This window comes from Sorex fumeus, unplaced genomic scaffold, assembly GCF_029834395.1.
Source record: "Sorex fumeus unplaced genomic scaffold, SorFum_2.1 ptg000007l, whole genome shotgun sequence".
NCBI classification, from domain to species: domain Eukaryota; kingdom Metazoa; phylum Chordata; class Mammalia; order Eulipotyphla; family Soricidae; genus Sorex; species Sorex fumeus.
In genome coordinates, this window is record NW_026606064.1 from 34,294,136 (window position 1) to 34,318,943 (window position 24,808).

The window sequence follows — 24,808 nt, forward strand, 5'->3', positions numbered from 1 at the left end:
TATTAAAGAGTAAGACTATTTTAAAATCTCATGACTTTCTCTTTTTTTGAGAGAACCAAACTTCGTGACACTTAGGAGATACTCCTGGATCTATGCTTGAGGTCAGTCCTACTAGTACCTGAAGGATCATGTGGTGTCAGAATTGAACCTGGGCCTCTCACATGTAAAGTACATGCTTACCCTGTTGAACTACCTCTACAGCCCCCTCTCATGAACTTTTAATTTTAGTTCATGTGATCACTCTTTCCTCATGTTCTATGAGACAAAATAATGGCATTATTGTAATACCCTCTTGCTAGACAAAAAAAAAAAAAAAACAAAGTTCATCAAAGTTGAGACACATTTTCTGTTTTATAAGTAGATACTTAGCCCAAGCTGAATTTATATTCTGAGAGTGAAGATTCTTACATCTCACAGAAGTTAGTCCATAAGAAGCATTTTAAAAATCCATTATGTTCTGTCCCATCCATACCAGTCAGCTAAGACAACTGTATGGCCCTGGCTGGACAAGCCATGTACTTCTCTGCCTAATTTCACAGTATATACTTTATGCCATTTTTGTGACAATGATGTCATCTCAAATCAAATTATGTATATATAGAGAACATGTGCCAAAAGTACAGAGTAGCACTTACTTTAAATAACCCATGCTTTTGGTTGCGTTGACCAAGCCATAAATTGCTTCCAGGGGGAAGGTTGGTGTCAGGAGCATCAATCACTCGTTCATAAATCCTGTAAGTGTAGAGAACAGAGTTACAACCAGAGAACCTTCACGGTCAGGGTCACGGTCCTCCCATTATTCATTGATTTGCTCGAGCGGACCCAGTAACATCTCCATCATGAGACTTGTTGTTACTGTGTTTGGCATATAGAATATATCACGGGGAGCTTGCCAGGCTTTGCCGTGCGGGCAAGACATTCTCGGTAGCTTGCCGGGCTCTCCAAGAGGGGTGGAGGAATTGAACTCGGGTCAGCCACATTGGCTACTTGCAAGGCAAATGCCTTATGCACTGTGCTATCACTCCAGAAGAATACAAAGTATACAGGCTGTTTCAAAAAATCTTGGCATTTAGGTCCTGGTATGAAGTGATGGAGTCAGTATGGGTTTTGGTTGGTTGGTTGGTTTGGGGGAGACATCCAGCAGTGCTTGAAGATTACTTCTGACTCTGTGTTCAGGGCTCACACCTAGTGGGGCTCAGGGGACAATATGCAGTGCCAAGGATCAGACACTAGTCAGATGCTTGTAAAGCAAGCACCTTACCTGCTGTACTACCTGTCTGGCCCCAAGTCAGTATGTTAAAATGACAAGTTAAAGGAATGTAGAAATTCTTTTTCTCTCAAAATATTATATTTTTTTAGTTTTAGAGAACAGTGAACAATGCAGAGTCTCCTGCCCCCGTGCCTGGGTGTCCTCACTGGGGTCCCTTGGAGGGGGGCAGGTTGAGTTTCCCTCCCCGGCCCAAGCAGAGCCCCAGCAGCCGAAGACCTCCAGAACCAGCCACAACCATGCTGAGACCACTCTCCACATGCATGAAGGTATTGGTAGAGGAACAAAGGCATGCGGGTCCCGGGGCTGAGATCTCCAAGCCTGTTCGGATCGGGACTGAGCATCCTCCACCCAGAGCCTCCATGCTCCAGTAGGCAGGAGTCACACCCACCAATTGCCACCTGCCGCATGTTAATCCCATCAACAGCCAAGACCCAGAGACTATAAAACCCAGCTCCTGGAAGCACGCAGTCGCATTAGCAGCCACGCTACATCTTATTATCTCATCCTTACTTTGGACAACCTGGCAGGCTACCAAATGTAACCTGCCCACACGGCAGAGTCTGTCAAACTTCCCGTAGGTACCCAATATGCCAAATACTAGTAACAATGATGGGCCTCATTCTCCTAACCCTGAAAGAGCCTTAAATATGGCACTTTTTAAAATCTCAGGGCTAGGGCAAAGGAGATGTTACTGGTGCCTGCTGGAGGCAATCGACAAACAACAGGATGATCGTGATTGTGAGTGACATGGTTTACAAAAGTATTAAAATTTATGTTTTAGGTATACAATATTACTCTACAAGCTCTACTACCCAAGAGACAATATTCCTCTCTACTATGCCTAGACACCCTCTTGTCTGTTCCTCCTTTCCTGATATTTTTTCCCCACTGCTTAGGAAGTTAGTTTTGTTGGAAAAATTTTATATTTGTTTCCACTGGCCATTGTTTATTCCATTAACTTATGACTTTATTTATCATATTTACCATATCAGTGGAATCACTCAGTATTCTTCTTTCTTCCTGTTACTTATTTAACATGAAACCCTCTAGTTCGATCAAACTAGTAGCAAAAGGCAAGATTACACTATTTCTTACAGCTAAGTAGTATTATACTGCATAAATATACCACAATTTCTTTTTTTTTATTGAATCATCATGAGATACAGTTTCAAAGCTTTCATGTTTGAGTTTCGGTCATAAAATGATCAAATTCCCATCCCTCCACCAGTGCACATTCTCCACCACCAATGTCCCCAGTATACCCCCCATTCCAACCCTCACCTGCCTCGATGGCAGACAATTTCCCCCATACTTTCTCCTTATTTGGGGGCATTATGGTTTGCAATACAGATACTTATAGACTATCACACTTGGTCCTATATCTACTTTCAGCACACATCTCCCATCCCAAACAATTTCTCCAACCATCACTGTCTTAATGATCACTTCTCTATTCCAGCTGCCTTCTCCACCCGCTCATGAGACAGAATTCCAACTATGGAGCAGTATTCCTGGCCCTTGTGTCTACTGTCCTTGGGTGTCAGTCTCATATTATTTTATATTCCACAAATGAGTGCAGTCCTTCTATGTCTGTCCCTCTCTTTCTGACTCATTTTCACTTAGCATGATAGTCTCCATTTCCATCCACTTATATGCAAATTTTATGACTTCATCTTTCCTAACAGCTGCATAATATTCCACTCTGTAGATGTACCAAAGTTTCTTTAACCAGTCATCTGTTCTCGGCACTCGGGAGTGTTTCCAGTTTCTGGCTATTGTAAACAGTGCTGCAATGAACATACAGGTGCAGATGTCATTTCTATAACAACACAATTTCTTTATCTACTCATCTTCTGTTGGTGTGTTAGTATATTTCCAATTCTGGTTACTGTAAGAAGTGCTGCTGCAAACATAGCTGTGTATTTTTTGAGTGAATGACTTGTGTTCTTGGATAGATGTCAAGCAATGGAATTGCTATATCATATGGCAGTTCTATTTTTAATATTTTGAGGTGCCATGTTATTTTCAAAAAAGGTTAAAACATGACATTCCCACTAACCAGTGAATTAGGGCTGTATTTTTTAAATATAGCATCCCTACCAACACTAGCTGTTTCTAGCTTTTTGGGGTAGGTCATTTTTACTGGTGTTAGGGAATATCTCACAGTCCTCACAGTCATTCTGATTTGAATTTCCCTGATTATCAATGATGATGAACACTTTTTATATGTCTTTTGGATATATATCTCTTTTGGAGAGGCTTCTGTTCAGCTCTTACACCATTTTTTGATGACTTTTATTTCTGATTATTTAGACCGGACCGACCCAGGTTGAATTCCTCTGCCCCTCTCGGAGAGCCCGGCAAGCTACTGAGAATATCTCGCCTGCACGGCAAAGCCTGGCAAGCTACCTGTGACGTATTCAATATGCCAAACACAGTAACAACAAGTTTTATAATGGAGACATTACTGGGTCCGCTCGAGCAAATCCATGAACAATGGGAGGACAGTAACAGTGACAGTAGTTTTCTAAGTACTGGATACAACTTGGATATCATTCCTTTGTCAGATGCACAAATTGCATTTATTTCCTCCCATTCAGTATGTTGTCTTTGTCTTCTTACAGTTTCTTTTCCTGTTTTCAGTGATGGGATCTGTTTCTTTTTCCTTTTTCTTTTTTTTTGCTTTTTTTTTTTTTTTTTGCTTTTTAAAGCCAGCTAATGATACTTGGAGGTTACTCCCAGCTTTGAGCTTGCTGAGGTTCATTCCCAGTGGTACTTAGGGGATCATGTGTACCAGGGATGGAAATGGTGTTCACATGCAGATGCAGAGCAGGTGCCTTAGCTCTGGAACTCTCTCTCCAGCTCAGAGATCTGTTGCTTAGAGTAGTTTTGTAACAATGGGAATTCCTCCAGGTGACATTTTTTATGTGCAACTCTATATATAAGACAAAGAGAGGCAGAAGAAAGGGGAAGACCACTCCAGTCTGGTAAATGACAACTTTATTAGCAAGGAAATTTACAGAAGAGACTTGCCAATAGAAATAGATCTCTGTACCTGACCAGAGTTAGAATTAGAAAGAGTTTATCTAGAGGATCTAGCAGGATCAAATCAAAGATGATTTCTATAACATAGTATTCTTTTAAAATTATGTCCTTAAAGTAACTCATCTGGAAATGGGAGTTGTAACATTCCATGGACAAGGGAGGAGGGTAAAATTTGCCCTGATACACTCAAAACTCAACCAGGAGTCATAGTTTCCTGATGATCTCCTTCAATACTTGGATGCTGCCCAGGCTGGGGTTCACTATCTTTGTCTTATTGGCGGGGAAGAAAGAGGAGAGCAAATGATTTGTGTGTTTACCCTGAGCAATGAACTGTACATTAATTTTATGTAAAAAAGGTTGGATCTCCATTACACATGAAAAAGACTGAGGTACAAAGATCCAAAATGAATCAACTAATTAGAGACAGTGAAAGTGTGTTAAGTATGCTGGGATGGGAATTCTCCCTACTGGGCTCCAAAATCCATGCACTTTCCTTTTCACTCTTCTACTCCTTAGCTCTGGTTTATTCAGCTGTGAGTCATTTCTACAGTAACCTGTTACCACCCTTTAAACAAATGAGTAACAGTTGCACAGATGGTATATTTGGCTACAAATCAAATATCTATAAAGTCTCCATCCAATATGTATTGAGCTCTTTTTATTCTCTTAGTTTCACATGAGGCAACAGGAGAGGAGGAACAAATCAGACATACTAAGTCTTTTCTCCATGTAGCACAAGTAAATTCTGTACTGGAAGATAATCCTCAGATGATACATAAAAGCATGCTAATAATGCAGAAGAGACCACAGTTCCAGGATCTCCGAAAGTATCAGTCGAATGTACTAAACACTTGAAATGTCCCAACCATTCCACCTATCAACACCCAAGTTCTCAGATTTGTGCTCATCTCAGAAATGGTCACTTCAATCACCAGCTGAGTACAGGCTCCTAGCTCATTCCTGGCATGTACTTCCCAAAGCCTGAATGGTGAGATGGGGCAGCCAAAGCTTGTCTGAGAAATGAACATGTCCTTAGTGGCTCGAAAAACTGTAGGTGGGGTGAGATATTTAGTGACCATCCTGGAATTTCCATTTCTCATAATGACCCTATTCATTTCCACAATTCCTTGGTCCTTGCCCACAGCAGCTGTGAGAGAAGCCATCATCATCTGGTAGGTCCAGAGGTCTAACAACTAATCAGTCCCCCCTACTGATTCAGAACTGCCTGCCTCTTGCCACAGTGATATATTTCTCCAGGGGCTCTCAGAAGGAAAAGTGCGAAAGAGCTGATTGTCCAGTGTGTCAAGGCAAGTGAGTGATTGCAAGCCTGTTGCAGTTGGGAGCTGTCACATTGCAGCTTTCTATCTTAGCAGTATCGCCCTCTTCTCTTTATTTCCCACTGAAAGCATGCTGGTTCCTAACAATGCATGCAAGGAATATAACTGACAAGGCTTTCAATATACCAGGTCTTTCTCTACTAATTGACTTTCCATTATAAATGAAGACTCAAAACATAATCCGGGAAAAATTCATTTCTCTTAAAAAGATAGGTCATTTTCACCCCAAATTCAAACTCTTTTGTGTGTTAGAAAGAAGCATTTTAAATAAAGCAATCCATCTATACCAGCTGTAACACAGAAACCTGCATAAACTTCCTTAGCTTTTTTTCCTAGTATCTGCACAAGCATAAAACAAGTTAAATTTACAATGAAAGAGAAACCCGTAAGTTATAGCAGATAGGCTTGATAAAATTTACTACAGTCATTAAGAATGTCAAATATGCAAGATACAAAATATGGTAAGAAGCACACAAAATTATTTTCTCTGAAGGAAAAGTCAAATGCAAAATTATTTGTGAAGTATGAATTATAACAATGCAAACATGTGCAATGTTGGTGAATTTTAGATGGGGGCAGAGGAAACAGAAATTGCTGCATTTAGGTGAAATCACACAAAAAAATAATTTTCTATAGTGTTATTTTTATAATAATTGAAAACATTGACCCATGTACCTTGAAACTTTCATTTTAAAACATTTGTGTCTATGAGGATGAGAAGAGCTTTCAAGCCAACTGATTTTGAGGGGATAGCAATATGCTTCAAGGTGAGGCTTAAAGAGGTGCATAGATATTTATTTGATGTCTATTAGTGTGCAGTTTTTCCTGGCTCTGCAATTGGGGATCACTCCTGGGAGTGTTCAGATGGGTACCAGATATCAAACTCAGGTCACCTGCATTCACCTGATCTCTCAACTTCCTCTTTTGTCACTATGAATCTGTTATTGGTTCTTGGTCTTTATATTTCATGACATTTGAGAATCCAGTCAATTTTTTAAAGGAATGTCCCTCAAATTGACATTTTCTTATGGTTAGATTTCTTGTATGTGCATGCACACACGCGTGCGCACGCGTGTGTGTGTTTTAAATTATGTGACTGCAAACTGTCTTCATTTTGGTATGACCAGTGAATTGACCAAGCCTTTCTATTGTGGATTGCCTCTTGGCATGCATTGGCAGGACAGCCAGGTCAATAGCAACCAGCAGACTTTTCTTTGGTAACAGAAAGGGATCTGGTGGGATTGTTTGACTCTGGCCAGCAATACGTCCTTGTGACTCTGAGCACCTGCCCACTGCCTTCCTTTAGCTGAGAGTGAAACTCAGGCACTTTCTGCCTCTCATTTTTAAAGCTCAAGGAGATTTATGCTTATGGAAGGTAAGGCAGGAGATGAAGTTGATCTTTTTGATTGTCCATTTCTTTATTCATTTGCACTGGCCTAAACACCACCAAATATGGCCCTAAAACAAACAAAAAGTGACACACACAAAAAAAACACCTTAAAATCTCAATTGAGGGGCTGGAGTGATAGCACAATGGGTAGGGCATTTGCCTTGCATGCGGCCAATCCAGGTTTGATTCCCAGCATTCCATATGGTCCCCTGAGCATTGCCAGGGATAATTCCTGAGTTCAGAGTCAGGAGTGACCCCTGTGCATCGCCAGGAGTGACCCAGAAAGAAAAAAATCTCAATTGAAGATAAGATAATCTAGAATTGGACTCTAGAACAGGAAAGAAACATCATTACAGGGAGGAGCAGGGGAGGTACAGAGAGCCAGCAAAGTCCCTTGCATGCCAATACCACCACAGGTAGGCCCCATGACCAAAACCCCCTTCCTAACTCTAGAGAAAGCTGATGATGAGTCACCAAAAGCCACAGGCACAGCACTGCAGATATTGTATCTCTATCCAGCCCCAAGGGAAGCTGAGTGTCATCCCATCCACAAGAGATGGAAGAGCCACCAGCATGCCACCACAGGTGTCACCAGCCCAATGGTGGAAAATCTCCATCAGCAGCCCAGGGCAGAGAAGCAGAGGCAAAAGACATCTGTGTTTTCATGGGCAATGTGATCACCTTCTGCCTTTCACATCTGACTGGCCTATACAAGTTATGTCCCTCAGGGAACAGCCAAACTCTTGGACAGAGTCCAAGATCACTGACTCAGGAATATCAAGACATAAATGCCCTCCAGGGGAAATACAATCTCACCTTTGGAAGAGGTGAAAGTGGTATCTTAGTGGAGGTATACCAGATTTGTTCAGAGGAGCAGAGTATTATTACCACGCAACACTAATGAACTGAACCCAAACTGGTGGGTCTGGTGGGATGACACCAAGGCTACAGTCATGAACCATAACAGGCTGTACAATTGTCTACAGGGTCCCAGCTGATCTGATAAAACTTGTGACAGTAAATGCCTATGGGGACAGCAAATGGAAAACATACACTGTCAGCTAGGCCAATACAACTAGACCAATGAAGACATAATGAAGAAGCTTAAGAATTCACCTGCTCTAGTGAAGAAAAAACTGAAAAAACCACAAGCACGAGAGCTCTTCTAATATATCCCAATGAGGAACTCAAAGTGACAAGGATTAGACTAATTACTGAGTTGAATAAAAAAATAGGGACAAATTCCAACTAGAAAATAGAGAAAGAAAACATGAAACTGAAATAACTCTGTTAGAGCCCAAAAACTCTATTCAGATATAAGACATTCTGCACTATTTTTATTGCAGCACTATTCACAATAGCCAAAATTTGGAAACAACACAAGTACCCGACACAAGACTGAATAAAGAAACCATAGTACACCTACCAAGTACATAGTACATCTACTTGGCTATAAGAAATGATAGAATCCTTGATGGGGTGGGAAGGAAACTAGGGACACTGGTACTGGGAAATTACACTGGTGGAAGGATGGGTGTTAGAACATTGTATGACTAAAACGTAATCATGAACAATTTTGTAATGCTCTATCTTATGGTGATTCAATAGTAAAAATTTTTTTAAAGGAAAGATAAAATCATGCAATTTTCTGCTACATAGATGGATAGGTAAAGGCCCTCCCGTTGATCGTCGATTTGCTCGAGCAGGCCCAGTAACGTCTCCTTTGGAGACTTTGTTGTTACTGTGTTTGGCATATCGAATACTCTCGGTAGCTTGCCGGGCTCTCCGAGAGGGGCGGAGGAATCGAACTCGGGTCGGCCATGTTGGCTGCGTGCAAGGCAGACGCCCTAGCCGCTATGCTAGATGGATAGGAGAGTATCGTGTTGTATGAAGTTAGTCAGAAGGAGAGGGACAGACACAGTATTATCTCTCTCATAAGGAGGTTAAAAAGAGACAAAGTATGGGCATAAAAATGTATTCAAATGTAACACTTCACTTAATCACTTAACTTCCCGTTAGTCGGCGATTTGCTCGAGCGGGCGCCAGTAACGTCTCCATTTGTCCCTGTCGCGTGCTAGTGTAGCCCAATGGCATCTCTTCGCTCCGGGAACATGGAGGGCCTCAAACCGATCGTTCATGACCTTGACAAAGAAGTCTGACCATCTGGTAGGTGGGTGGCCACGCGGTCTCTTGACATCCCGTGGAATCCAATCAGTAACAGCTCTAGTCCAATGGTCGTCTTTAAATCTCATTACGTGACCAGCCCATCTGATTTTCGACACCTTGGCAAATGAGACAGCGTCCCTGATCCTTGATCGTCGACGGATGTCAGAACTCCGGATTCGTTCTCTCATTTGAGTGAAACGTGATATTCCAAGCATAGCTCTTTCTATTCTTCTTTGTGAGACCTGAATGGCGTTCTCATCTTGTTTGCGTAGGGCCCAGGTCTCTGAGGCATATGTTAATGCAGGAAGAACAGTGGAATCAAAGAGATGTGCCCGGAGCCGGAGGTTCTTCGTCCTCTTAGCTATTTCTTCGACGTTCTTGAAGGCGTTCCAAGCCGCTCTCTTCCTCCTGCGCAGCTCGGGTGCCAGGTCATTTCTCATGTTGACCTCTCGACCTAGGTACACATAGCTGTTGCATTTGGAGATGGTCGTTCCATTGAGAGCGAATGGGGCGTCAGGAACAAGGCTGTTTCTCATAAACATTGTCTTCGTAAGATTCAGCTGTAGTCCTACCTTTCCACACTCACGGTCAAAGTCGGCCAGCATTTGTGCCGCTTGGCTGATGTTTGGTGTTATTAAAACAATGTCATCAGCAAAGCGGAGGTGGTGTAGTTGCCGACCATCTATCTTCACTCCCATTCCTTCCCATTCCAGTCGTCGCATGATGTTCTCGAGGGTGGCACTGAAGAGTTTTGGTGAAATGGTATCACCCTGCCGCACCCCTCTCTTGACATCAACGATCACTTCTTTGTAGAATGGTGAGATCCTGGTAGTGAATCCGCAATACAGCTCACGGAGGATCCTGATGTATTGGGCTTGAATGCCCTGATTGGCTAGGGCTTCAATGACCGCTTCCGTCTCAACAGAATTAAAGGCCTTCTTTAAATCAATGAACGTTAAGCAGAGCGGCATCTTGAACTCCCGAGAAACCTCAATGAGTTTGGTTATCGTGTGGATATGGTCGATGGTGCTGAATCCTTTGCGGAACCCTGCTTGCTCACATGGTTGTCCTTCATCTAGTGTTCTGCCAATCCTATTCAGGATGACTCGAGTGAACAACTTGTGGATGACAGACAATAGGCAGATCGGGCGATAGTTGCCAATGTCATGGATGTCTCCCTTCTTGAACAGTAGTACGGTCCTGCTGGTTTTCCATTGAGATGGAACCTTGCATTCAGACAGGTAGCGAGTGAAGAGCCGAGCCAGTGTATTGATGAGTACTGACGGCAGGTTCTTCAGGTGTTCAGGTCTGACCTTGTCTGGGCCGGGTGCTGTTTGCTTCTTTACTGACGAAATGGCGTGTCGGATTTCGGAAGGGAGAACGTTGGGAACGACGTACCCATCCTGTGGAATTTGGTATGTCGGCAAGTGGACATGGCTATCGAAGAGATTTGAGTAGAAGTCATGGATAATCTTCTCCATTGCTGTTCTGGAGGATGTGATGGATCCATCAGGACGTCGGAGGGCAGTCATCTTGGTCTTATAGTTGGCGAAGGACAGGCGGGCGTTACGAATACTTTTCCCGGCTTCTGCCGCATCTACCAGTACTTCTGCTCTTCTCTCTTTGAGGTCTTCCTTGATCGCATCTCTGTACTGCTTTGCAAGCTCGGACGTTAGCTTGCGGTTGCCTGAGGCATGCGCCAAACCACGCTGGCGAATTAGCTCAAGAGTTTTCGAAGATAGGCGACTTTTTGTGGCTATCTCTCTCTTGGCGTTCCTCGCACATTCATGGAGGTGCTGAACCAGTCGATCGTATTCCTCGTCAATGTTGTCAACAATGGCATCTTCCCATGTTGCCGCAATAGTACCAAAGAGTTCCCAGTTGGTGGTCGTTCTGGGAGTTCTCTTTTTGAACTTTGCAGCCCTTTCTCCCCGCTCTGTGAAGTAGAATTTTGCACGAAGGAGACGGTGGTCCGATCCCGTTCGAAATTTTGGGACAACAGCGACATCAGTCAGGCAAAACCGTCGATTGAATATGATGTGGTCTATTTCATTGTGGAATCGTCCACCGGGAGACTCCCATGTCCATCGTTTAGATTCTGCCTTCTGGAACTGTGAGTTACCATGAATGGTCTTGGTCGACATGATGAACTCAGACAGTCTCTCACCCTGTTCGTTCCATTCTAGGCCATGGGTTCCGATGTGAAGTTCTTCAGCTGATCTTCTCGGTCCTATCTTGGCATTAAAATCACCCACAATGATCTTGTAGAAGGTGTGGTCTTCTTTATAGAACTTCTCTAGCTCCATGTAGAACTTCTCGATTTCTCTTTCATCATAATGAGATGTTGGTGCGTAGACAACGAAGATAGAAACTGCAGGCAGTGAGCCACATCTATTCAAATGTAAACGTCCGATTCGGGTTGTTAGGCATTCAAATGAATCAATGCTCTTGGCCAAGTTTGTGTTGACAAGGACACCGATGCCTCCAACACCTCTTTTATCGCATGTTCCGAGGAACAATTCTTCTCCAGTGTCGAAAACGGCATGGTGAGATTCGTGTCTTCTTGTCTCAGTCAGACCAATGATGTCGTACTTGATCATTCGCGCTTGTACCATCAGGTCCTCGATGGATGCATCTGATGCTAGCGTACGTGCATTGAAAGTACAGACGATCATTTTTGTCTTCCTTCGTTGTGGCAGCCTAGGTCGGCCTTGAGATTTTGTCGGCCTCTCCTTTCTCATCCTTCTCAGTGCTGCCATGTCGGTGAAGCCTTCAGGGTCAGGTGAATGAGACCAGTTGTAGTTACTGGTTTTGGCATATCGAATACACAGCGGATAGCTTGCCAGGCTCTTCCGTGCGGGCGGAATACTCTCGGTAGCTTGCCAGTCTTTCCGAGAGGTATAGAGGCTTTTGGGGTGACCTCTAATCACCCTTGTAGGTGTTACCATATTTGAACCCTATCAAATATGGTACGACAATTCCAGAAGACGGGTATTTAGTGTCTTATGATGTGTCGCGCGGCCGCTTCCCAGGTGACAAAGGGATTCTAATTAGGAGCCCCACCCTACCCTGCCCTGTCTGCTTCCATCAACCACCCAGGGATCGAATTGTGCACAGGAGACCCACCCTACCCAGATAAATATCCCACTGGCAGACTTCCACTCTCGACACTACTTCCACTACCCAGCCGTCGCCACACTCCAGGACGCTTTCCGGACCCGCGCGGCAGCTCCGGCCGAGACCCACGCACAACTGAAGACCCACAGAACAAGGTAAGCGGAACTCTCTGAGACCTTGGACTCCAGGCTCGGCGGACCCAGGGACAGAGCTTCTCTGCTTGCTCCCACCACCACAGGTGACAAAGGGATTCTAATTAGGAGCCCCACCCTACCCTGCCCTGTCTGCTTCCATCAACCACCCAGGGATCGAATTGTGCACAGGAGACCCACCCTACCCAGATAAATATCCCACTGGCAGACTTCCACTCTCGACACTACTTCCACTACCCAGCCGTCGCCACACTCCAAATGTAACAGAAGGTGAAAAATGGTCTTTAGTATGAAGCTTGCAAAATGTGGGGAATTAGGAAGTGGGAATTTAGGGAAACACTTGGACAGTGATGGAGGGAAATGAACACTGGTGGAGGGTGTGGTGTGAGAATCTGTTGTGCATGAAATCCTATCATTAACAGTATTATAAAATATGGTGCCTAAAGTATTTTCAAATCTCCTATAAAACTATATAGTAAAAAACAGGATACAAAATTCATGCACAGTAACATGTCGTATTCTGATATGTATAAAATGAAGACATATTTTTAAAACTATCCCAGTAATAACTGCATGTCCAAAAAGCCCTCAAATATTTGTAATTAACTTTCAAAGGGTTAAAATATTTTAAAATATTAAAAATTACTTTTGAAAGAAATTAAAGGAAAGTAGGAAATAGAAATATATTCCTCGTTCTCAGACCACAAAAATGAAAAACCATTTAAACGATCACCCTATGAAATACTTTACAAGTGCAATTTAATTATCATCTAAGTTCCAAAATCACTTTTCAAGGATATAAAACAGAGAGGTAGTATACTGGGTAAGGCACTGGCCTTGCACATGGCTGACCATGGTTTCATCTCTGGTACCCAATATGGTTCATTGAGTCCACTAGGAGTGATCCCTGAGCACAGATCTAGGAGTAAGCCCTGAATTTCACCATATATGACTCCCCCAAAAAATCCAAAATAAAGATACTACAGGCTCAGGGGATGGGACTTGAATGTGCCTGATTTGGTTTAATCCCCAGAACCACACATTGTTCTGAACATTGCCCGGTACAGCCTTGGAGCTCCCCAAGCACTGCTAGAACAGCAGCCCAGAAGGCAGGGTACTACCCTTGTACCCAGCCAACCAAGTTCAATCCCTGGTGACACATATGGTGTCTCAAGCACTGCCAGTATGGAGGTAGGAGCAAGCCCTGAATACCATCAGGTATGCATCCACCAAAAAAAAAAAAAAAATTAGTACTGTGTGGAGTGTTCCACTTTCCAATTTGGAGAGCTCAGTGATGATAAGGTGAAGCTGCATGTTCTTAGAAAATACATCTGAAATATTTAGGACCATGATGTTGTAGCCTCTTCCCCTTAAAAGTTTTATATAATCATTTTGTGTCTATAATTACATATGAGGAGGAGGAGGAGAAGGAGGAGGATTTATACGGAAGTATATAATTATTTTGTTATATTTTAAAAACTTTTCTGAAAAATTATTTCAAAATGTATCATTTGGGGTTTTAAGAGGGATAAAATATTTTCAAAGTAAAAAGATGTTTATACAGTATATACTAAAAGTATACACAGCTGAAGTTAAAGACACATATGAAACAAGTAGTACTATCCTGGGTTAAAAGTAATAGTGAAGTGTTGTAGGAAATAAGAAAGGGATCGATGGGGGGTTTCTAATGCTGGTAACATATTGCAAAAGGAACAGGATTATCACACATTTTTACCCGTACCTATAAGGGGTATAATTCAACCAACATACCAGAAAAACACAATCAAAATCATGGCTAAACATTTGCTGATCCAGAGAGTAAAGTTTAGGTTAACTGGATCATGGAAAGAGACAATGGTCTGTGGAAATGCCATTGTCTCTTTCCACAGTGACCTGTCACTTAACCTCAGGTGATGAATCGCTGGCATCAAGTACAGTGAAAAGTCAAAATCAACACCACATTTTCAGGTGAGATAAAGAAATGGAGCCTTCTAATGTTCCAGTATTCTAGTTAGCTAATGAAGCTCTCTTGACATAAACAAATACAGAATGTTTACAAAACATGAGACACTTCTTGTTATGAGACACACATGGACAAAATTAGTATAGCCAAGTCCTTGCTCTCAGGTTAAAGGCAACATACATATGCACATCTCGTAGTTCAATTTTACAGAAGCAATGCTCCATGGTGGCAGAGATGAAAGGATAATTCTGTTTGCTGTAGATAATTTTCCAGAGATGGAACACATGGAGGAACTGTTCTGAATGAAAATTCAGCAGAACTGAGGTGTGAACATAACTACCAGCCTTTATACAATGACAAGTATGTGCCAAGCATTGCACTAAGACTTTTCCGTCTTTTCCATATGTTTGCTCACTAAATCTTCTTAATGTCACCATGCCAATGTTCGTAGTCCAGCTGGAAAAATAACTTGCTCATGGTTAAGCAACTTGTGGATGGTAAATGCTCTGATTTGAACTAGATTTCCCAAACTGGTTACTCACCCAAATAAATGAAAAGTCCTACATTTATCATCAAAAAGCAAAAGGGGCAATTTCACATACCAAAACACATGGTCAATCCCGGTCAGCTAATTGACTAGCCCACTTCCATTTTTCCTAGACTCCCAAATTTCCCCTCTCTCTCACAGTTAAGTGGAGCCATGAAAGGTGAGTAAAGGGATGTTCAACTCTTGAGAGCACCTTACCATCCCCCAAATGCCTCATGTATCTTTTACATTCTTATTTTCAATTGACTAGGGATTCTGAGGGAATCACTGGTAATCAAAGCCCCCAGAAAGATGACCTGGAATGCCTAAAAAGTGACACATCAGGCCCCCTGTTACCATTTACACACAGTCAACAAGACTCCATATAAGTGATCAAATACTGTGAGCATCCTCTGGGATAGATTTTCAGCAGTTATGACCATTTACTATTTACCCTAACAAATATGTTTCCCCAAAATAAACAGGTAACCCTTGGATGTTCATGACCTCAGATCCAGGAAATTGCAAAGAAAGTGTGATGGAGCAGCTTCATAAGAAATTTGGAAAAGATTTATGTTTGTTGTAATCAGAGATGATTTTCCAGAGAAAGAACACAAGAAGGAACTGTTCTTTGCCAGTTCTCCATCCTACTAGCTAGATGTTTTAATCTAGTTATTTGATTTCTCTGTACCTCCACTTGCCCATTTGAAAAATAGAGAGATTCCTATTTCAGAGAGAGAATATGGACAAATACCAAGAAGATCTCACTTATCTGTGATTATGCTGAGAATCAACAGCATTGAACAAAGGTAAACCCATGACTTTGGATTATAAAACTGAGATTACCAAGCAGTGGGAGAGGAGGTGGGGGAACAAAGAGGTGGACCAGAGGCTATATAGGGACAATTGTAGAGAGTCCTGGGCACTTTAGTGATGGGCAGGTGTGGTAACTTTGTACATTAATACCATAAACATCAATAGAACTGCAACTATGTTGCCAAAACTGTGACTTGTTTAACAAATTAATAAAATGAACAGGAATATTACTGCTGACTCCTAGTTTGTGGGGTAGGAGTTAACGAAATATTTGCCATGCCCCTGGCATGTCATAGGTGCCAGAATTCTGTGATACTTACAGAAGCTGACAACGTAGCATATGGACCCATTCCAACTTGCTAGCTGTGTCACCCAACAAAGCAATTTACTGAGATGGGATCTTCATCTTTAATGTCTGTCTGTGCTTTGGGGATACAGTTTATAGGAATAATGCCTTCACGTGGAGGTTATTTAAGGGTGTGAGATTTATAGCCTAGAGATTTCATCACTAAGATGCATGAACATACTCTATTTTGTCATGTTTCAAACAGTTTAAAAATATTACAATTTAAGTTTCTTTTCACCCTTTATAATTTAAAAGCTACAAGTGCATATTTAGTAGGGGGAAAGTATATTAACAAAATTAATTTGTTTTGCTCTTTTACCTGATTAGTTATGGGGAAACCTACTTAATCTTTGAAACAGAACTCTTAAAAATAATTTTTCCCCAAACACTGCCAGGCTTGAGCAGCAAACCACCAGCATATTGGCAATAGGAGCTTCAGGGAACCTGAGTTGAAGCACAACTTAAAGAGAAAAAATTAAACAGTACAAAGTCTATTTTCTGTGAAATCCTAAAGCTCTGATATTTTTATTATCTCACTTTTTTAATTAAATCATCATGAGATAAACTGTTACATATTTGTTCATGATTAGATTTCAGTCATACAATGTTCCAACATCCATCCCTTCACCAATGTAGATTTCCCACCACCAATGTTCCTCGTTTCCTTCCCACCACCATCGCTCCCCACCAGCCTCTATCACTAGCCCTTTTCTCTTCTGTTTTGTCTCCAACATCTTATTTAAATACCACGTTTTACAATGTTGTCCGTGATGATTTGTTATAGGTATTCAATCAATATTCCAATACCAATCCCACCACCACTGTCACCTTCCCTTCTGCTAACAGGGCAGGCTTGAGGGGTGATTGGGAAATTATTCTTTCCTTTTAAATTATTGCATTCATTTAATTCTTTCATGTCATAAGTCACCAACCTGACTATCTTGAAGTATTCAAAATTCTAAGCAAGCATCTCATTTAATACCTTTTTTCTTTTAGATTTTTATTTAGACACCGTAACTTACAACTAGGGTAATAACATTTCAAGCATATATTCCAATACCAGATCCAGTTTCAGTATCCTTCCACCAATGTCTAGTTTGGTGTATTTTTGTCTGTTTCTAAAAGTATAATTCTTTGAAGTTTACAAAATTTTGGTTTTCTTCAGTATGGACGATTCTCCAAAAATTAGAAATTGAGCTCCCATTTGACCCAGCAATACCACTCCTGGGAATATATCCCAGAGAGGCAAAAATGTATAGTCGAAGTGACATCTGCACTTGTTTGTTCATTGCAGCACTCTTTACAATAGCCAGAAACTGGAAGAAACCTGAATGCCCAAGAACAGATGACTGGTTAAAGAAACTTTGGTACATCTACACAATGGAGTACTATGTAGCTCTTAGAAAAGATGAAGTCATGAAATTTACATACAAGTGGTACAATATGGAAAGTATCATGCTAAGCGAAATGAGTCAGAAAGAGAGGGATAGACATAGAAGGATTGCATTCATCTGGGGGATATAAAGTAACAAAGTATGAGATTAATACCCAAGAATAGCTGAGATCAGCACCAGGAGGATTACTCCATAACTTAGAGGCCAGCCGGGTATCCTAGAGGAAAGGGCAGTTCAGATAGAGAAGGGAGCACCAAATAAAGGATGTTTGGAGGATCCTCCCAGGAGGGGAGATGCATGTCGAAAGTAGACTATGGACTGAACATGTTTGCCACTCAATGCCTCTTTTGCAGACCACAACACCCAAAAGGAGAGAGAGAACACAGGGGATTGCCCTGCCACAGAGACAGGGGGGATGGGGGGATGGGGGTGGGAGGGATATTATCCATGGTGGTGGAAAATGGGCACTGGTGGAGGGATGGGTATCTGATCATTGTATAATTGAAACCCAAGCACAAAAAATTGTAAATCTACAACTGTAAAAAAAATAATAAAATAAAGGGAAAAAAATTTGGGTTTTCTTTTATTTTATTGCAGGCAACAGGGCATACAATATTGATAATGGCAGGAATGCATGCACATCCTCTGGAGGACTCAGGAAAAGAGAAGAAACACGTTGTAGTTTATTAAACTCTTTCAAAATGCACTTGTTAAGCCCAGAGACAATATTTGCTTTACAAAAGTAAAATAGGATAGATTACTATTTGCATACTTCCAACCAGCCCAGTACTAGACATTTTTTCATCCACTTGAGATTTTGTGAATTTAGCTAATTCACAGGTAACTTTTCCATAAAATAAAAAAGCAGTGTGCATCAGCAGCACTGTAGCACTGTCCTCCCATTGTTCATTGATTTGCTCGAGCAGGCACCAGTAGCATCTTCATTGTGAGATTTGTTGTTATTGTTTTTGGCATATCGAATATGCCACTGGGAGCTTGCCAGGCTCTGACGTGCGGCGGGATACTCTCGATAGGCTGCCGGGGCTCTCCGAGAGGAACAAAGGAATCGAACCCAGGTTGGCCACATGCAAGGCAAATGCCCTACCCATTGTGCTATCACTCCAGCCCATGTGCATCAGTACAAACTTTAAATTCTTATTTAACATTATTTGTGTGTGTACGTAAAAACTAGCAGAGGGACAAAGCCATGCAGGTTCCGGGGCCGAGATCTCCAAGCCTACTCGGATTGGGGCCGAGCACCCTCCACCCAGATCCTCCAAATTCCAGTAGGCGGGTGTCACACCCACCAACTGGCCCCCTGGCGCCGTGTAATCCCATCAACGGCCAAGACTCAGAGACTATAAAACCCAGTTCCCGGAAGTGCGCGGCTGCATTCACGGCCACGCAACATCTTATTATGATATCTTATTATCTCATTCCTACTTTGGACAAACTGGCAGGCTACCAAATGTAGCCTGCCCACATGGCAGAGTCTGGCAAACTCTCCGTGGCGTACCTAATATGCCAAATACCAGTAACAATGATGGGTCTCATTCTCCTAAAGAGCCTTGAATATAATCTCAGGGCTAGGATGAAAGAGACATTACTGGGGCCTGCTAGAGGCAATCGACAAATAACAGGATGATTTGTGATTTTTGTGTGATTGTGATGTAAAAACATATTGTATGGGGGGGGGGGGGCGGATTAGTCCTCTGAAAAAAGTTCCAAGGTGGGAATAGTCCTCTGGATAAAACAAGTTTGGTTTATATATGAGGGTAGCAAGTGTGCCCCAGACAAGAATAAAAGAGAAAATTATCATGACTGTATTTATACTTTAAAGGTGTCTTCTGATTGCCTATATAAATACCTCAGCCTCTGCTCTTAATGTACCTGCTAAATTTGATGTGTCCACTAATGTCCTTAATATATTTGTCAACCTAGACAATGACTTGTGTGTCTGGAGCTAGGAAGCCAGGGAGCCAGGGTGAAGGAGCAGAAATTGTGTTCAATGAGCAGCCAGTTAATCCACTAGTTTGGGACTATTGAGGTTAGCTTGCAGCCTGGAAATGCCACTGCATCATTCTGTCTAATTCTTTGCGACCAATCCTGTAGGATGGAAGTTGGTAGTCCCAATCCAATTGTCTTGTTGTGGTCAACTGCCACAATATTTCCTGGTTGTCCTATAATTTGGTTCATTACTGACCTCTGAGCCCCTTCCCTTGGACAAACTCTCCAGGGCATCAGCATATGACCTCAGACCTTCACACCTCTTAACAGTTTCTAGGAAGCCATCCTGGGGACTGGAATGAGAGTAGGGTGGGTGGTGCACTTGTCTTGCTTGTGTTTGACCCAGTTCAATCCCTGGCACCACATATGATCTCCTGAGTAACATGAGAAGTCATCCCTGAGTTCACAGCCCTGAGTAAGCCCTGAGCACCACCAGATATAGCAGAAAATGAATAAACAAAACATAATTTAAAAAAAAAGAAGTCACTTCACGGAGAGTCTGCTCTCCCAAGTCTCCCTTCCAAGAAAGGAAGTATTGTTCTTTCTTAATCCCAGCACTCTCCTGAGGCCAGAACTCTTTTCCTCCAGTTGTACCTATACTTCCTGCATCCATTCCCATCATTTTGTGCTGGAGAACACTGTATCTCTGCTCACATGGTTCCTGCACTGACTTTTCTGGACTGTCCTGTAGTAAGTAGTCCCTAATTACTTATTTGGCTCATCTGATGCTCACTGAAGCAAAGCATATGACTCTACACAGTCATGTCTTTGCAGACTATCTCCTCTATCCAGACTATAAGCACTGTGAAACAGTTTTTTTTTCTATATCAGTATCTCCAGCATCTGGAATTGTCCTGTTTACTGCTCCATGAAACTCCTGAATTAATAAAAAAAAAGTCTCTAACTCTATTTTCAAAGTGGGAGGGCTACAATCAGACTCAAAGCTTACAGATCAACAGCAAAGACTTTGTGTGGAGTATTTTACAAGACTTAGTAACACAGACCGAGATAGCAGGTACTAAAACTTGATGCCTTAGGCGGACAGTCCTGAGGAAAATGCAGTTCATGAAAATGAAAACAATGGGATCATCTGTCTGAAGTGTTTTCTGCATTTTCACTAGCTCATGAGATTCATATAAGAACCCCTCAGAGAAAGAGCAAAATGAACCCTGCACATTGCTTTCACTCAGAAATGAGATAGAGAAGGCAAGTCACATTCTGCCAAGCACACAAATCACTAACAGGAAAGTCAGATAGATGTACTGCAGGAAGCAAGAGAAATAGTCTGCAACTAGAGAATTAATTAGATCAAGCACAGTCCTTTTGATAAGCACGTAATTTACTACTGAAGTTGATTGCAATATAATCAGTGTGAATTTATTGCATTCCCATAGGCTATCTGACATGCACAAAATGCATTCACTCTCCAACCATCCAATATCTACCCTTTCTCTTTACTAAGAAAAGCCCAACTCCTTTTTAGTCATGACTGTAGACCTTGCACTCAAATGAGGGCTGCCTATTATGATCTATTGGAAGAATTATGGAGATTGTTTATACCATTGGTATCAATATTTTGAAGGGTAAGGATCTCATTTTTAATATAATACTATGTAAAATTAAATATCCAGTCAAACATAGAAACTGGAGAGGAAGGAACAATGAAAAGAGTAATTGGCATGTCCCTGGTTAAAGCCAGTCACAGAGTCAAGGGTTCACATTAGGCGATTTTTCACAAGGTACACCTTTTTGTTCATAATGCTGATTAAGAATGCCCTCTGAAGCAAGTTACCTATCTGTTTAAAAGGCCAGTAAACATCAATGAAGAACTCAATTTTCTGTTAACAGATAACACCCTCACTGCTCAACACAAATGCTCTGGTTCAACAACACTACTTATGAAGACATATTGGATTTTTATTTACCTGGATAAAGCAGGGTCTCTGACGGGACCACACGGGACTTTCCCCAATTGTAGAGAAGAATGAATTTCCAGTGTAAACCATGTGAATCGACATGTATTATACCACTGTTCGATAAGACAATATGAAACTCAAATAAGATGCTAAATGAAGAGCTTTATCTCAGGCTGTGCCTAGAATCGAAAAGTGTTCATGCTCTCCCTGAAGATGCCTGTTGCAATGACCTTCATTTGCTAGACAGAGTGTCATCCTCACTGCCTTTTAGCTAGCACCAGTGAATGTTAACATGGTCCTGGGAGAAAGTTCCCTATATGAAACCAAAATATTCCCATCTGATTTCCACACCTTGACATGATAGTGGTGGGTAACCCAAGCCCTTCCTTTGGCCTTGGGCTAAAAATTATGATGCAAAGCAACCTTTCCCTTCCTGACTTCACAGATCAAATGTGAAAACAACCAAGTCCTTTAATTCCCTGACAGAAAAAAAAGACATCGAAGGTGTTATTAGCACTATTTCTGACCCTGAAGTTTATTAAGTTTTCATATACCTATCATAATACTCTACAGAATAGTTCCTCAAAGCTTACTCACTGTAACAGTGTTGTCTGAAAATTTTGTACTCTAAGGAGTGACAGTTAAATTTCCATGTCAAGCTGCCTGGCTGTTAACTATATGCTAACATGGAATACGCATCACACAGGCTTCACATAAGAAGAACATGAAAAGAACACCCCAAAGAGGAGCTCCTCCCTCCAATCTGTTTAACAAAATCAGATGACACTCAACAAATAAAGAATAGTTTTTTTCAAATGTACCTCTGGTATTCTATAGGAGAAAAGAAACTATAATTGGGGGAAAAAGATTATAGGGCTGAATGCCATATGCGCAGGACATGAAAGAACTGAATTCCAAGCTAAATTGGTGGTGGGACTCAGCAGGTTTCCAAACCGTTTCTTAGCAGCTGGCTGCAGAGTAAATACAAACCAAAGGAGAGACACAAAATTGAAAACTGGAAGGTGATGCCTTTGTTAGACTAAGTGAGAAGGCAGTGGCGTTCAAATGAGAACAGTAGGGAAGGCTGGAAAGGGAACAGGTGTGATCTCCCTCCATAGAGAGGTGTTCCTTCCCAGTAAAGATCAAATCCTCAGGCAACCCGCTTGATTCACATAGAAAACACTTACTAAACTCATACTTCTTGTCTTGGCAACTAAATTTCATTGTCTTCTCTTTCTCTTGTCTTGTAGTTCTCAATATAAAGGGAGTTTTTCCTTCCAAGCCACATTTGAGGACCCTGGATACCTCTATTCCACAATTTCTTAATCCTTAATCTCTGTCTAAAGTTCAAGATTCAGAGATCACCGAAAAATGGTGCTGCTTGTGAACCAGAGTTATTCGAGTAGGTTCTTTTATGTTTTTTGCATTTAGCTTTTTAACGTATAACAGGGTAGTAATATCAGGTGTTCATATTGAATCTATGGAAGGGATGAAGTTGTATGACTATTTCAATAATAACAGATTTGGGAAACTAATGTTGAACAGGATTAAAAGCCACACCAATACCCAGTCACTTGGACAAATAAAATAAGATGAAATTGAATATATATAAAAATAAAAGATTCTATCCTTGGGAAAAGCGTGTTTCTCAAAGATCAAATGTAATAGCTAAGACTTAACAGAAACACACACTAAAACTGAGATGTTTTGGCTCAATAGGAAGCTAAGAAATATGTCAAAAATTTTATGGAAAAATAGAGAGATAGTCAGGGGACAGAATGCTTGCCTTGCATGTGGCTGAACTGGGTTTGATACTAGACAGCTCATATGCCCCCATTTGCATGTGATTAACCTGGATTTGATCCTTAGTACCCCATTTGGTCAGTCAAGCATCACCAGGAGTGATCCCTGAGTGCAAAGTCAGGAGTAAGCACTATTGGGTATGGCCCAAAAACAAAAATTATGATCTAACACTATTACAGAAAAGAAGGTAACTATCTTATTCTAATATGAGTCAATCAGTCCATAAATAATCACATCTATCTAAAAGAACCTCTAAGAAGACAGACTTTAAGAAGAACAAAGCAAGACTGTGCAGGCCTTGAGAAAATACTCAAATGATGAATGGCTGAAAGGACAAAGAAGATTCAGTCTGGAGTAAAGATTGAGGTATGGAATGATAAAGGCTTCCTATATGTGGAGAACAGTCATGTGTAAGTGAGACTGAATATACGGCAGGAAAAAAGGCAGAATGTATGCCAACAGTAGAAGCTATAAGAAGACATTTCAGCACAAGGCAGAAAGAACTTCGTAGCTGTCAGACAAGAGAAAATGGGCAATCCTAAGAGGTACTGAATTTCCATTCCAGAGTTATTTTAGCTGATGGAGAACTACTTGATGTGAGCAATAAACACTAAACTAGTGGAGTCAAAGAGATATTACAGTAGGTAAAGCCCTTGCTTTGTTTATGGTTGACCTGGTTTCAATCTCTGACACCACATACAGCCTTCTGAGCGTCATTAAAGAGTTATCCCTGAACACATCCAGGTGTGACTCCAAAAACAAACTCAGAAGGACAGAAAGACATGACTTGGTTGTTTGGATTGTCTTTTGTGAATATGGTATAACTTTACGTGCTCTATGCTGATGTAACAGTAAAAGTTGAGTATTGCAACACTCCATTGATGACTGTTCACAGACATTAAATTACTTGCCTGACACCATTCCATAAAAGGTGAAGCCTAAATCACAATCCTCATGTAAACTTCCACTGTATCATTGCATCACATACTCTTTGGTTGAGTCTGTTCTTTCAATGTCAAGTAATCAACCATGATGTTAAATAAATTAACAATGTGAGACACAGTGAACTAGAAAGATCATTGGAATAGAATCAGAAATTTTCCCTTTGTGTCCTACCTTTAGTGATATGGGCCAAGTTACTGGACCTTTCTGGGCCTTATTTCATCACACACAGACTTTGAATAACAATACCTAATATCCAGGTTTACAGCTACATAAGAAAGATGTCTATTGAAGTAATTATAAATTCAAAAACACTGCTTTTAAAAGGACCATTATTAAGGTTTTATATAAGATCTTTTAGGGTGGTCTTACTTAAAGATACTTTACCTGAAATATTTTAAGAAATAGAAACCTTATCTAATCCAGTTGGCATAATCTAGTTACCATAACAGGTTAAAAAAAAGTAATCAATGTCAACTATTTAATTTCTATTAAAAAAAAAAGCACTTGCATGAGCAGCAACTTGATAAGGAAGAGCCTCCTAAAGCACTCTCCAGTGGTGGCATTGAAGGCACATCAAGATAATAGTCATTTTGTTTCTCAAAAAATTAGAAATTG

At 41.3% G+C, this 24,808-nt stretch overlaps 1 protein-coding gene across 2 annotated transcripts in view; it reads right to left on the minus strand.

The window, feature by feature from the left end:
- NELL1 (neural EGFL like 1) overlaps positions 1–24,808 on the minus strand; it is a 1,007,676-nt gene that overhangs the window by 776,910 nt on the left and 205,958 nt on the right. For both annotated transcript variants that reach the window (XM_056131034.1, XM_056131033.1), the window contains exon 5: positions 636–732. In XM_056131034.1, coding sequence (XP_055987009.1) covers positions 636–732 — 97 coding nt within the window. The remainder of the gene's footprint in view (positions 1–635; positions 733–24,808) is intronic.